This window comes from Pelodiscus sinensis, chromosome 2 (genome assembly GCF_052426305.1).
Source record: "Pelodiscus sinensis isolate ZL-2025 chromosome 2, ASM5242630v1, whole genome shotgun sequence".
Lineage (NCBI taxonomy): Eukaryota > Metazoa > Chordata > Testudines > Trionychidae > Pelodiscus > Pelodiscus sinensis.
Window position 1 is genome coordinate 248,221,801 of NC_143053.1, and position 14,544 is coordinate 248,236,344.

The 14,544-nt window shown below is 41.2% G+C and overlaps 1 protein-coding gene across 2 annotated transcripts in view; it reads left to right on the forward strand.

The window, feature by feature from the left end:
* Positions 1-327: 327 nt before the first annotated feature.
* ACVR2B (activin A receptor type 2B) overlaps positions 328-14,544 on the forward strand; it is a 161,933-nt gene continuing 147,716 nt past the window's right edge. Inside the window, exon 1 of one of the 2 annotated variants that reach the window (XM_006120554.5) lies at positions 328-1,205. In XM_006120554.5, the coding sequence (XP_006120616.3) occupies positions 1,154-1,205 (52 nt within the window). In that variant the 5' untranslated portion in view covers positions 328-1,153. The remainder of the gene's footprint in view (positions 1,206-14,544) is intronic. The other variant, XM_089776790.1, reaches the window with a different exon arrangement.

Below are 14,544 nucleotides of genomic sequence, written 5' to 3' on the forward strand. Positions count from 1 at the left end.
CTCCCTGGCATCTGCGCCTGGCCCCCAGCCACCGGCAGGGCGCGGGCGGGCAAGTCCTGGCCTGTCACGGGAGGGAAGGGGGCCCCCGGCCGGGGGGGGCCCCCGGGGGGGGGGGCTGCCCGGCGCTCGCCCTCCTTTCCCGCCCCCGCCTTGACGGGCAGCGCCTCCCCCCACTCAGCGGCCGGGCTGCCTCAGCCCCCTCCGGCCCCCGCCCCGCCGCCCGCCTTTGTATCCAACATCCGGGTCCCCCGCCGGCTCCGGCTCGGCTTCTCCCCCCGCAGGAGCCATTTTGGACTCGGTTCAGGATTTTTTTTTTTTTTTTTTTTTTTTTTTTTGTACATGGCCCCTCCAGAGCCAGCCTCTGCCGCCGCCCTGCCCCGCGCCGGCCGCCGCCGCCCGCTCCCCGCGCGAGCGATGCCTCGGGCCGGACCCTCGCCCCAGCCAGCCCCGCGCGCCACTGCCCGCCTCGGAGCCCGCTCCCTGCGCTCCTCCTCTCTCCGCCGCCGCTCAGCCGCCGGGGCAGCCACCTCCTCCTCCTCCTCGGCAGCCGCTGGGCTGGTGCCTCCTGCTGCTCAGCAGCTTCCCTGGATGCTGGGTTGGTAACATTGCTGCAAAGTTTCGGGGCTGCCGCCCGCTTTGCATTTGGTGGTGGCCGCCCGGCTGCGGGGGTCGCGCGCGTGCTGCTGGGGGTTGCTTATCTCCCCCTCCTCCTCCTTCTCCTCCTCCTCCTCCCTGTCTTTTGGGTGCGTGCGTGTTGTTGTCCCTCGTCCCCGCTGCTTGGGGCAGGCAGAAGGGGCTGGGCTGGGGTGGGGGGTGGGGGAGAGAGAGTTGGTGTGTTGCACGCTTGTCTCCCTTGCACAAAAGCCCCGGCCGAGCAAACTCTTGGAAAGCTCGGAGCAGGAGCCGGACGGCTACCGGGCTACAGCTGTCCTGGCGCTGCCATTTGGTGCCCCATTCGAACTGGATACGTTGTTGCAACTGTGAAGGAACTCAACTCGCTTTTGTGGGAGCCTTATTTTTGTTGTGCTTGTTTTTCGGGAGCGATTCTCATTTTCCTCCAACCTCGCCCCCCGCCCCTTTCGCTCTCCCGATCGGTTTTTTCCCCCCTTGGGGGTAGAGGGGGAAACACAAGGGGGGGAAAAAGTAAAGGAATATGATTGCTTCGTGGTTGACTTTCGCCTTTCTTTGTGGAACTTTCGGTGCAGGTAAGTAAATTTCTGTCTTTCCCTTCACCAGTTTTGTATTAACATTCGAAAAAAGAATCAAATGGTGTGCAGTTATTCGAAACTACCTCCCTTTCCCCTTAAATATCCCTTAACTGCAACGAATAGTGGGGGGAAAAGGCTGTTCCTAAGATTTTTTTTTTTTAGAAGAAACCCTCCTGTTTTCGTTGTTGGTTTTGATATCAATGGATTATGTTTCTGCAGTGTTCCTTTAATTAAGCAGAGTGTGAATGAATTAGTGTTCCTGGCCTCAGATTCCTAGGAAACTTTGTAAAATGGCATGGTGTGTGTCAGAATCGAGTTGAACGTAGTAAAAAAAAAAAAAAAAAAAAGAAAACCTTTTGGTTATTAGTAACTGTTTTGTTTTTCAGGTAGAGAGAGCCATATGTTTTTTACTCCCGGGTTTGCAAGGTTGCGTTGTGTAAATTGCTTGATTTCTTTCCCCCTTCTCTTTTCCATTAATGTGTTAATTTCGTGTGAGTTTACTAGCCCTTAAGAAACGTTGCTCGCCTTTTCCACAAGATTCTTCTTGATCGTGTCTTTTAATTCTTTGAAATGGACCGTTTGTAAATAGCTTGCCAGAGTTAAACGGTGCTGATAGTCGGTCGAAGCGTGTCTCTCCTCCCTTACCCCCTTAATGAAATGTTATGATCCCATAGATTTTTTGCTATTTTTATGAGATGTGTCATTTAGGCTGATTTGTGACACGGTGACATAATAGAAAGTTGTAAGAGAGAAGCGGAAGAACCCATCTTTTGAGAGGCTTTTTTTGGGGGGGGGGGGGGGGTATTTTGTTTTTAAACCTTCCCTCGTGATCCTTTTGAAAACTTCACAAATCTGCAGGGTTTGCATTTTCATGGGGATATTGTGTGGCATGATGGAACTTAATGTAAACATTGGACGTGCTAAGGAGATCAGAAGGCCATGCTACAAAATGAATCTTCCAAAGCGTTGAGATACATTTGATTTACATTTGCTTTAGCTTGAAGAGCTGTCTTTTTGGGGCAAAAGGGGCGTGGTGGGGCGCGCATGTGACACTAACTGTGGGTTTTTAGGGGGTAGTTCAGTGTTTCAGGGATATGTGGTGTGTACTTATGAAAATATTCCCTTTCTGCTAGGTCTGTTGAGCTATTACAAAACCGGAGTGTCCCCTTTGTCAAGGGGGAAAGAGGTGTTTTTTTTTTTTTAGCTAGAGCCATTTCTGGGAGGCGAGCCTTAGCGTTGTAGGGCTGCTTTGTTGTGTGGTTTCCCTCCTTGTTTTGATGAGGAGTGGAGAGGAGGAGAGCTCACCCTTTGGGGATTGGTAAAACAATGATCTAGGTTACAAATCGCACACAGCAACACAATCTTTTGATCCTACAGACACTACATGAATGTTATTAATATGGGTTTGTTACAAAATAGAAAGACTTAATTATTTGACCCCCCCCCCCCAAATCAGTGCATTTCCCTCCATGGACCATGGTTCCAGGGCTCATTTTGCAAGGGAAAGGAGTGATTTCCCACTAGTACACGGCAATTTTCTTTTTTGTTTTTATCTCCTCCGCCCCCCCCCCAAACATAATAGATCCTAATCTGATCTTTATTTTGTCACATCTGGTGTTCTGATAGGGGAAGTCTGTGTGTAGTAACTTGTTACGTTGTATCCAATACCGAACAGAGACAGGGTGGTTGGTGTGGTGTGTATTTTTAGGGGGTGGCGGAGGCGTTGTGAATAAAGGATCGCAGGAGGCTGCTAGTTTTAAAGGGGGGAAGTGTGCTACAGTTGTACCCTAGGCTGCTTGTGTGCATCTGATGTGAATGCAGTTTTCTTGTCCTTTGGCTATTTTTATTTTAAATTTGGAGAGACGGGGGTGGGGGGAGATTTCCCACTGCGTTGGTTAGATGGTTTCTTACTGGAAACCGGGAGGCGACCCTGTCCGGTTCTGCAAAGAGGGTCGGGGGGGCAAAGGGCGCGAGATCGGGTTGGGTTTGTTTTGGAATGTGTTCCCAGGAATCGCACTAGCTGAAATCTACCAGGCGCAAGGTTCTTGCTGCTGGTGGTGGTTCTTTGTTCCGAGTGCCCATTAAATATGCAGTGCCACTGCCTGGGTTTTGAATTTTCAACAATGCCATCTCTTAATTGTTTCAAATTCATACTGAAGGTAGTGGCATTAGTGGTAGAAGGAGCAGAGAAAATTTTAATTTATGGTGGAAATCAAGCCAGCTAGGACATGTAGCTAATTGATAGGGCACTTGTCTACAGCTTTGTTTCCTTGTGTTTACAAGGGGTTATGAGTGATTGTATTTACATACCTGATCTTGTTGAGCGATCTATTTTGGAAGGAGCAGGGTAGCTGGGACAGTGTTGTTTAGCTCTCAACATCTCAGGCTGGAAAACGTGCATAAAAGAGGTTTTTTTTAGTCATTTTCTTTCTGAGTACTACTTGGATCCTTTTAGCTCATGTGGCTTTCAAGTGAGATGGTCCCTCTTTGTTGTTAAAATCTGCTTCTGTAATTTCCTATAATGGCAAAAACATAACCAGGAGAAAAATAAAGTTGCCTAAAAATGGACTGTAAGATTACTGTCTGTATCATGTTATAAAAAGGCACAATCCACTAGTACATACCTCCACAGGCTTTCTGAAATTGTAATTAAAATGTATATAATCATATTTATTTTAAAAGGTCCCAGTGGATTATCAAATTAGAGCACCAGCAGTATTGTAAATCCATTTTTATGTATTTTCTTACACAAATACTGGATGAAAGGTGGATTTGTTTAACAGTATAACCCTCCTTATTTGTCCAGCTTTTCCTTAAGCAGCTGTGTCCGAAAAGAGAACAAAGTTGCAGCTTTTTGGTGAGGATTCAAAGCATGTGTGTTGCTTGAAGTATGGTGTGGACAAGCAGTGGGCTTTTTAAAAATAGCTCAACCTCCATAGTTGATGGATTTTCTGTGCTACCTTGGATGGCTAAAAAAACAAGCACAGACTGCTATTCTTTTAAAAGTGTCTGTTGTGTGCTTAATTTTTGGAGTATTTAAGATTTGTTGATGAAAACATTATGTTCATTTTTAGCCTTTTGTTTGCTAATTTTCTGCAGCCCAAATGCTCAGAAATAGTGATCTAATACACACTTCTCTAGAACATTGCAGGATTTAAATTCATTCCAAAATAAGTACAATCAGGTAGCAATGAATCTGATCTCTTTCAGTGTCTTGTATTTATCCTTTTGTGCTTGAGAGAGAGAATAAGATTGGCTTCATTAGCTTACTAATTAAACACAATGAGGCTACTGGCCCAAGGTTAATGGTGATTGCCTTTAAAAACACAAAACTTTTGAACCCTGTGGCTAAGATATTTAAAAAATAATGAAATCTAGGTAATTATACCCCAATGATCAAGAGTTTTCTTCTCTACAAGACTGTGACACTGCTTATGTTTAAAGGTGTGTGTGTGTGTGTGTATCTGTATCTATTTATTAGATTTAGTGGCATTGTAACATGAACCCTCACAAACTTCATAGGGCACTGTGTATTTAACAATGAAAATTTTAGAGCATCTCTGTTCATGCAGGTTTTTTTTTTTTTTTTTTTTTTTGGAGCGTGTTTTGTTTGCTAATAAAGGTTAAAGAAAATCAGCTTCCCTAGAACAAGGAGAGACAGTCTACACCCATGCCTCGAAAAATAGCATAAATTTCTTTTAGTTGACATCCAACTAAAAGCATTTATATGTAGAAATGTATGCTGTTTTTGTGTGCCTTTAAGTAACCATCCTATCCTGGCAGTAATATTTTTCTTAGTGTCTCATCAACTGAGCAGAAACAGCCAATTAAAGCAGAGCTCTTGCATTCCCACCAGCTTAGCTGTCACCACTATCCTATCCACTCTGGTCCCCATTCTGGTGTGGATCAGCAAAGAAATACTTGTCAGGTTTTTTTTTTTTTTTTTTTTAAAGCAATGCAATAGTTTTAGATCTCCCCTGCTGCTACTGAATAGATGAAAGAAACAAGCCTTACCTCATTTTTATTGTTATCTTCTCCCCTCCCCCTCCCCAAACTGTCCAAAACACACTGGTTTTGTAAGGCAGGCCTACTATTTTTCAGGCTCAAATACAACAGGATTTTTTGAGGAGTTAATGGGATAAACAGCCCCATTCCCCATGTCTGGCTTTGTTAATCTGTAGGGCAACTTTGTCTGTGCTAGGTTCGTCAGCAGAACATAAATACCCAAATTATGAAAAGAACCAAGAGGCATTTTCAAAATTCACCTAATACAGAGTAAATTATTTTTTCTAGGCAGGCACACCAGTAAAAATGATGAAGGTGCGTAATACCCATTGTGCATATTCCTTAAGTCAGGACATATTTTACATAAATCATAGTATTTTTTTTTAAAGGCAATGATTCTGGGTCTTTCATGTTTCAGTGTCTAGCTTCAGAAATGCACCCTAAATCCTAGTTGATGAGGTGGTAGTAGTGGTTAAGAAGGTGACCATTCATGGAATGGCAATAGGCTGCTTTGGTTAACTGAGAGGTTCCTGTCCTCTTCTGATGATCAGAGTAATATCTTGCAAATATAAAAACTCGTCACCTTTCTGCCAGACACAGGTTGTCATTTGTCTTAATTTAAGTGTAATAACCTAATCTAAATGTTTTAAAAATGAGTAGCGATTTTGGGTGTCTTCATTTCTGGGTGCCCAACTTGTAGAACCTTGGAACAGACTAATTGCAGACAGTAGGTGGTCAGCACTTGTTGAAAATCAGCACTCTTCAATGTTTGTCAAGCTGGGCACCCGGAGTAAATATCACGGAAGATATAATCCTCTTATTCTGACATCTCATACTTAAAACAAATAAACACAAAGTGAGTGGTGAAAAGAGAAAGACACCTTGCTTGACTTGAATCAAAACTCAATAATAGTTCTTTAAAGTGGTGTTTATCCTTTCAGATGGCTTCTAAGAATTACATAACTATTTACATTTTGGCAAAGAGGCTGTTATTAAACAGAGCCCAAGTGCAGTAGAGTTTTTTGGTATTTGTTTCAAAGTCAGAATTTGTATTTCTCATTCCGTGAAATGATGTTTTTAAAAAGTGTAGTTAGCTTCAGAAAACAGTGAGAGCAACATAGCGTAACTTGTTGGTTACGGAGTCTTGTGGAAGCTGGAAAGAGGAACCACAAAGTGTAGTCTCTCCTTTAGGACAGGTCTATGTTATGGGCCGGATTGTCAAGGCAGTGATCAATCCAGCTGGGGTAGATTTTTATCATGTCTAATATAGACATGATGAATCGACTGCCAATTGCTTTTCTCAAGAAGCACAAAGGGAGTCAATGGGAGAGTGTCTTCTATCAATACACTGCTGCCAAGACATTGCTGTATGTTGATTTCAGCTGCCCTAGTTAGGCTGCTGAAGTTCTGGAACTTAGATGGAGTACCCTCTCTCTCCCTTTCTCTTCCCCCTCCCTCACCCAGTGTAGAAAAGTCCTTAAAAAGGTGTCCTCTTTCCCTTTCATCTCACTCAGCCTTTGATTGTAGAGCTAGCAGGAGGATGTGAGGTCTTGTTTGGGTAACAGAATTCCCTAAAATGAAGTAGTCTGATGAAGCACTGACCACTTTTTATTCTGTCCCCATTTAAGAGTCTTTTGCTTGTCACTTCATGAGGATATTTTCCACAATGGTGAAACTGGATGTCTCTAAGAGTTGTGGAACAGTATTCACCACTACAAGCACTCTTCTTCCCCCCTCCCCCCTGGGCATTAAAGCTTTGTTGATGTTTTACCTCCCCCTTCATTAGTACTTCAAGAAGAAATAATTAGAAACAGTTTAGCCATTTGTCCCTTTTTGAGGTAGGATAATATACATCACTTTTCTTCCCGAACTTTCCCAGTAAAATTTTTTTGGAGCTGTTGAAATCAAAGGGTCAGAAACTACATTAAAGATGAAACATTGTGTTCTTGCATTCTGTAAACCTAGCAGATTTTGAGCTTAGATATTAATATTACATTTATTCTTATGCACTAATGACCTGTTCTTTTTTCTCAGTTCTCTTTACTTGAGTATAGCAGTGCTGCTTCTGTTGAAAACAAAAAATGTTGGGTAGCAATTGCCATTTTACTGTGTAAAATAAAATAAAAACTTAGGCCAACATGTAGACCTTTTAAAAAAACATTTTTTTTGTATATAAGACTTCTTGTTACTTTATAGTACTTGGCATTGACCTACAATGGTGCATTCCTGTAGTACTTTGTTGTTGGTTTCATTACAGTGATACATAGCCGCCTTCGTCAAGATCTGGGCTTTGTTTTGCTAGGTACTGTACAGGTAGCAAGGCATCCCTGTCCATTAGGGCTCATAGGCTAAACAGGCAAAGGGTGGGAAGACGTATTTATTATCATTCTTCTTAGTCTGCAGGAGGGGAACTGAGGCAAGGAGAAATTAGTGACTAGCCCAAGGTTAGACTAAATACTTTGTTCATTGTGTATTATTTAGGTTCCTGGCCAACAAATAGTGTGTAGGCAAACTGCTATTCCTGCATGAAACTTTGGCCAAGGCTACACTATACCTGAAGGTCAGCTTAAGGTTCGCAACTCCAGCTATATAAATAACGTAGCTGGAGTTGACATACCTTAAGCCGAGCTTGGCACTGTTTCCACAGTGCAAGATTGACGGGAGAAATACTACTGTCGATTTCTCTTACTCCTTGTGACAGCGAGGAATACAGGTACCAATGGGGGTACTCTTGGCATTCAGTTTTGCGGATCTTTACTAGACCTGCTAAATCGAATGCCTGAAGCTCAACCACCATAGTATCGATCTTCCTGGACGTGGAGACAGGGCCTGAGTAGTCAGTGGGACTTTATGGTGGTATAGCAGTCCATACCATCACTTGCAAGGTTGGAGGCTTGCTTTGTATAGTGTATGGTAATCCATGCCTGATCCTGTGCAGATATAGAGTAAAATTCAGTCCCTTGCACTGAAGATCTTAGTCTAGTCAGAATGTGGGATTTTAAAGAGGAGACAGAAATTTCTCTGGTGATAGTCCAAGAGAAATTGTGGAATAAACTGCCTAAGTTGTTAAGGTCTATCACAGACTTCTGCCCCAAGTATAAGACACACTTCTTGTACCTGCCTTCTCTAACATAAACCCATTGCAACCCATGTATTCATTTAAAAAAAAGGCAAAACAAAAACCAAACCCACTACCCAAACATGACACTCCGCTGCATGTGTTTCTCTTCCTGATGAGAGAACAAATATGTGACTCAGTAGTCATATTGTTTAGCGGAAGGCACTTAGATACTGTGCTGATGAGCTTGGTTTGAGAACATACATAAAATAAACTAAATGGAAATGTTAAGATCGTGAAATGAGACCATTAAGTAGACTGTAGTGTGCTCCCTGTGACCCATTTAGAGTAACCAGTCATTCAAGCCCTTTTGGAAAAGATTATCTATCTGTATTTGTGGGGCCTATTTACTATAGTATTTGTGAATTTGCCTTTCATGTATTTATGTTCCATCCATTAGCAAATCACTGATAAGTCCAAACAATCTATAGAATTCTTGATTCCTAGTGCTCTGTTCTAGACACAAGGCTGTACTTTTTCCTAAACAGCTACAGCGGCTCTTACAAAAATAAAACTACATGTTCTTTTAGTCTTTAAGGTGCTTCAAGACTGTTTGTTGTTTTAAAGTTTTCCCAGTTACAGACTAACTCGGCTACCCCTCTGAATCAAAAATAAAAAAGTCAGTATTGTTCTAATTATTTCACAGCCGTACCTTATATGCCATGTTTATTTTCACATTTCCTATTTTAATATAGGTAATCTGAGGGTATTGGTAAAAATTACTTTTCCGTTCCAATGACTATGCTGCTCTTTTGGTAGTCTCCACCCTAACTTAGAGCTCTTAGGTGTGACATGAACCTGGCATGTAAAATTACCCTAATTGTATGTTTATCAAATAGTAAAGTAATCAGGTAACCCTGTTTTCTGACAAGCCCATTTTTATTTACAGCTGTCAGAAATGTTTTCTGTTTAGGCTTTTTAGAAAGTTGTACATAATACATAGCCTTGCATTCCCAGGGAGAAAAGAATGCAGCTGTGACTCTGAAATAAAGATGTTCAGTCAACCTCCTCACTCTCCTTTTTGTGGATTATAAAACTATTTTATAAAATGAGTGCACTTCAGGTATGGTATTTGCTAAGCCTTTTAGTGCTGTTTCTGTGAGCTTCTTCTCATTTCTGAGTGCTGATGGCAAGTTCTTTTGTTTACTTTAGTTGTCTGCACAACTACAGTTCTCACCAGTAGCTCTGCCCGCCATTGATACGTCTTTGAAACTAGGACATTTAAATGTTGCAAAGATGATGTCAAGGCCTTTATCTGAGAGAGGAAGCTAAATACTACATAATTAAAGTAAGGAGACTGTGGTGTGGGAAGAAGCTGCCAACTACAGTATTGTGTAATCAGTGGTGAGGTGTTTGCTGTGACTGCCTGAGACCTTCATAATGTTTGACATCATTCTTGTCCACAGTTATTTGTATAATAAACTTACAGTTGCCTTGAAACAAAGCCACTCAGCCAAATGCATGCTTAGTGTAACTTCAGGGATGGCTTTTTCACATTGGGTTCAGTTGGGGGAAGGATTACAATGAAATAGAAACTCTCTCTTTGTGTGTGGTGGTTTTTGTTTTGTTTTTTTTGTTTTGTTTTTTTCTTTCAAGTCAGTTCCTTTCTCCACTGGTCTGACTGAAAGTAGACTTTAAAAAATAAGTTAAATTTGAGGAATTACAAAGTCTGTAGAGTAGTTAATGGGTTAAGATTGCTAGTTCTCCCTTATCTTTGGTCTGAGAAATTGTCCTTGGGCTTTTCCTAGTAGGAGTATCAGATTGGAGCTAAGCCTGTCATTGGGAAGCCCCTTGCTTCACTCACGTTTTTGAACTTGGTCTCTCTTGCTTTCACATACTCAATAACTTAAAAGGCTCTCTTCAAGCCACAGTCTTATGTCTGAGACAGCACACATTCTCAAATGTGTGTTCCAGTAATTTTTTATCATTCCCACATACGTTTGGCAATAATCAGCAATTTGAGACTAAATAACAATTTTGGGCTGGTGGTAATAAACACCATTTCTATAATATCTTGCTAGCATTTCTTCCTCTATAAATTATCTAGAATATGCGTTGTGGTCAGTGGAGACACTTGAATTCCTTAGAAGCATTGGTAGCACTTAGTGCAACCAGAAACATGAGTGAGGAGACAATGTGCATCCTAAATGGTTATACATTTTGATATATTTCATGTTCTCTTACAACAATGTGATCTAGTTTAGGAATTTCCTACACGCTTTTTGCAGGATGTGACCTGTAGGTATTCTAATGCTTAATTTGATGCAGTTACCAGCATTAAGATACGAGAACATCCATGCTTCCTATATGGACACCTTGTAGAGCTGTGGAAACACATATGCTCATTATGTACCTTTGATTATCTCACTTAGTGCCTGCTCCTAATTCTTTCTCCTTGGTACCTGGTTTAATGTTCCAACTCCCCGAGAAGCTTCAGATGGCCACCAGTTTTTAAAATCGACCTGCCAGATAAATGAGGAATGTTTTCACTTTATTACTATTTTATTGCTTTGTACTATGGTAGTACCTCAGCCCTGAAGGGTTAGAAATGGAGCCTGCTTCCCATTGTGGCCCTAAACTCAATTATTGCCCTGGAAATGTGCATTAAAATCAGACATGGAAAAGTAATCTCAGGTTATTTTTCCTAGCCTTGTTTATTTGAACCTATGGTATATAAGGTATAAAGCTTTACAGGCAAAAAGATATGAAAATATTCCCACATATATTTTTAAAAATCTTAACTTTTTTTTTTCTGTAACATGAGGCATTTACAGAATGAAATAGCAGGTTTTTATTGGCTCTGCTTTGGGCTGACTTATAGTTATTGCTGTGCTGGTTGTGGGTAAACTGACCATTCCAAACCATTGTGTGTAAAGAATTTATAGCACTCAATCTAGTCTCTCCTATAAACTAGGTGAAAAACCAGATTGTGGCAGAGTTTGTGGATCTGCTGAGAAGGGATGTTAAATTGTGGTTAATCAGCTAATCAAGTAGTCGACGGAATTTCCATCGACTACTCGATTAGTCAATAAAGAGGGACGGCGCTGAGTACCCCTGCTTGTGGCTCTGCATTTTAAATGTAACATTTTAAATGCTCGCTACCTCCGCTAGGCTCTTTCTACAGGTATGAACTAGGACTATTCAGTCCTGGCACATGCTGGACCTGGAAGCTACCCCAGCTGTGGCTCTGCACTTTAAATGTAGTAAGAGCCTCTGCAGAGCGGGGTTAGCTCCCAGGGCTGGCGGGACCTGGATTGAACAGCTCCAGCTTGCGCCGTCTTCGGGACGCTGCAGCTCTGCTCCCCACCCTCCCACACTGTGGAGAAGGTGCTGAAGGGACCAGCTCTCCCCTCCCCCCCGCCTCTGACTCAGAGGCAACAAGGGTGGGGAAGCAAGTAGTGGAATTGACTACCTGATAAGCATATGCTTGTTGGGTAGTCAACTACTCCCTTACATCCCTAATGCTGAGCAGTAGCATGGTGCAGTGGTTAGAATCCTAAATTGTGGTTCAAGGAGCCCAATTTTAATTCCTTGCTCTGCCTTGGAAACAACTGATGTTGGGAAAGTCATTTAATCTCTCTCTTGCTCTTTTCCACTACTCTTTTTCTGTCTCATTTCTATTTAGGCTGTAAGTTCTTTGGATCTTGGGTCTCTCATAACTGTGGGTGAATATAGCAAAGTGGGAGGCTTGTGTTCAGCTTGAGGTTTTTAGTGGTTATTGTACTGTAAATAATTACAACAGCAAGAAAGCTCTTCTGGATCTAAACTTGTGTATAACTTTTAATATAAAATTTAGCCTTCCAATCCAAAGACTGGAATAAAATCCACTTTTCATAATTTGTCCTTAATTGTTGTGTTAGGGTCTAGAAAACTTTGTGTGAGCAGTGGGAATAATTTGATCTGACAGAAATTTTTACTTACCACTTCATGGAATAAATCCACTTTGGCTTAGTGTGCAGTCCTTTACCAGCGTGAGCAGTTCTAGTGTCACAACAATGGTTGTTGGACCTATATATCTGGTACTCCAAAATGCTTGGAAATGAAACACTCTGCTTTCTTGTAAGCACAAAACAGTCCCAGAGATATGCCAAGCCTCCCATTTTAGGTTGTCTTGTGAGCAGTTAGTTATATTAATACTGGTTTTAGGTCTGCCAACTTCTGGAACTGTTGGCCTAAGGTAGTGTTTCCCAATTTTATTTGGCCACGGAACCCTTTTAAACTCGAAAGAATTTTGTGGAACCCCTAATAACAATCTAATATATGGAGTTGAAAAAGTAGCCCACAAATAATTAAGGAGAATAATAAACAAATGCTAAACAAGGTCACGAGATCAACATTTAGTTTATTTGCACATATTTAAAAACAAAAATCACATATTTTTTTTTAATCATAAAATGTTATTGTAATGGAATTTTCTCGTGGAACCCTTATTTTCACTTCACGGAACCCTGGGGTTCCGCGGAACACCATTTGGGGAAACACTGCCCTAAGGAAATCAGAAAATTGTTCTATAGAAAATATTCTATAAATACATATATGTTCCTCCTTCACCTGATGGAACAAGGTAAACACTAAATTTTCTGGATGAGCTAAAATCTTTAGGGGAAAAAAAACTTTTTGTGCAGGATAGGAAGTTCTATTACCTGCATATCACAGATGCAGAGTCTGTATTTGTAACATAAGTATGTGCTAAACTAAAGGAACCCCTTCAAAGGCAACTATAAGCTAAAAAATGAGTGTGATCACCATCCCTGTTAGATAAATAGGGTAAGAATGTGTAACTACAGTGATCAAACACATTGTCAATGAATTGCTGATTGAAGAATAGATCTGGGAGAGATGAGCGCACTGTTCATGCAGGATATGTTGAAGGGAATGGAATAACTGTTTGTTTATTTCAGGTCACTTACAAACACAGTTGAAATAACTTGAAGTATAAAACTTTAATGTACAGAGTGACAAAAGTTGGCTAAAAATAGTTTGGTTTACGAAAGCTGGTTGAAATTAAGCAAGATGAGTCATTTTACAGGCATTGTTGATAGAATTTCAGAGTTCCAAGAATGGAAGATGAATGTCTTTGTTATAGTAACAGCTGCTCTCTGTCCATTGGGATAAGTGTTTGCCCATTCAGTGCATAATCATTAAACAAGAGTGATTTCTTAGCAACCTATATGGGGGACTATACAATAATTTAATCTTTCTAAACAGATAACGTTCTTGCCCTTTCAAAAACAAAATTTAACGTCTCATCTGAATGTTGTGTATTTTCCCCCCCTCTATATACATCTTGTTAAGGGAGGAAAGTAAATGGTTAAGTGGGAGTGTAAATAATTTTAAATAAACCAGGAGATCTTTAAGGAAGAGTGCAGAAACTTCAGAACATGTAAATTCATTTTTCTCAGAATCTGTGAATGGTTCAATGGCATTTGGATACCTGTATTGTATGCTGTTTTCTGATGGAAGCATTTAGTTACTAGTTCAACTTAAGACATATACATTTCTTTTTATTTTATCTCTCTGCTCATAGACACTTTCTCAGTGGCCATCCTTGTCAAGAGCTTGATTCTGATTTTAATTTACCCTATCTGAACCTCAAAGTAACTTGGTTATGAGTTTCACTGGTATAGCACCACTTTACAGACCTGTCTACAAGAGGGTTTTTTGCATTGATATAGCTACCCCTCTGCTATAACAGGATCTTATTGATTTGTTTTGTTGGTTAGTGTGAAGTCATGAACCTTTGCTGAGTCAAAAACGTTAGAAACAGGATGGCTGGAAGATTGCTTTAGTAGCTTCTTGTCCTTCAAAATAATGAGAGAGAATGTGCCTTAGAGTGGAATGCAATGCGGTGAGCCTTCTTCTGTGAGCCAAGTGGCCTTGTGCATTTTAGGGGGCTGGGAGATGCAGTTGCACATGGAAATAATTTTCCACCTGAGTCAGAAGATAAAGTATCTAAGAATTTGAGCCCTGTTTATACTGCCTCTTACACCATGGCTACCGCACCTGAGCAACTTCAGTACATATTTTCTCAGTGTAGATGCAACAGGCAAGGTTACTTATGAGAACAGGTTTCCCAATGCAGAATTTAACTAGGACTGGGTCATCATGGAATCATAGAAATGTAGATCTGGAAGGGACCTTAAGAGTTCAGCTAGTGCTGAGGCAGGATTACGTAAATCTTGTCTAACCAGTTTTTAAAGTCATCAACTGTCA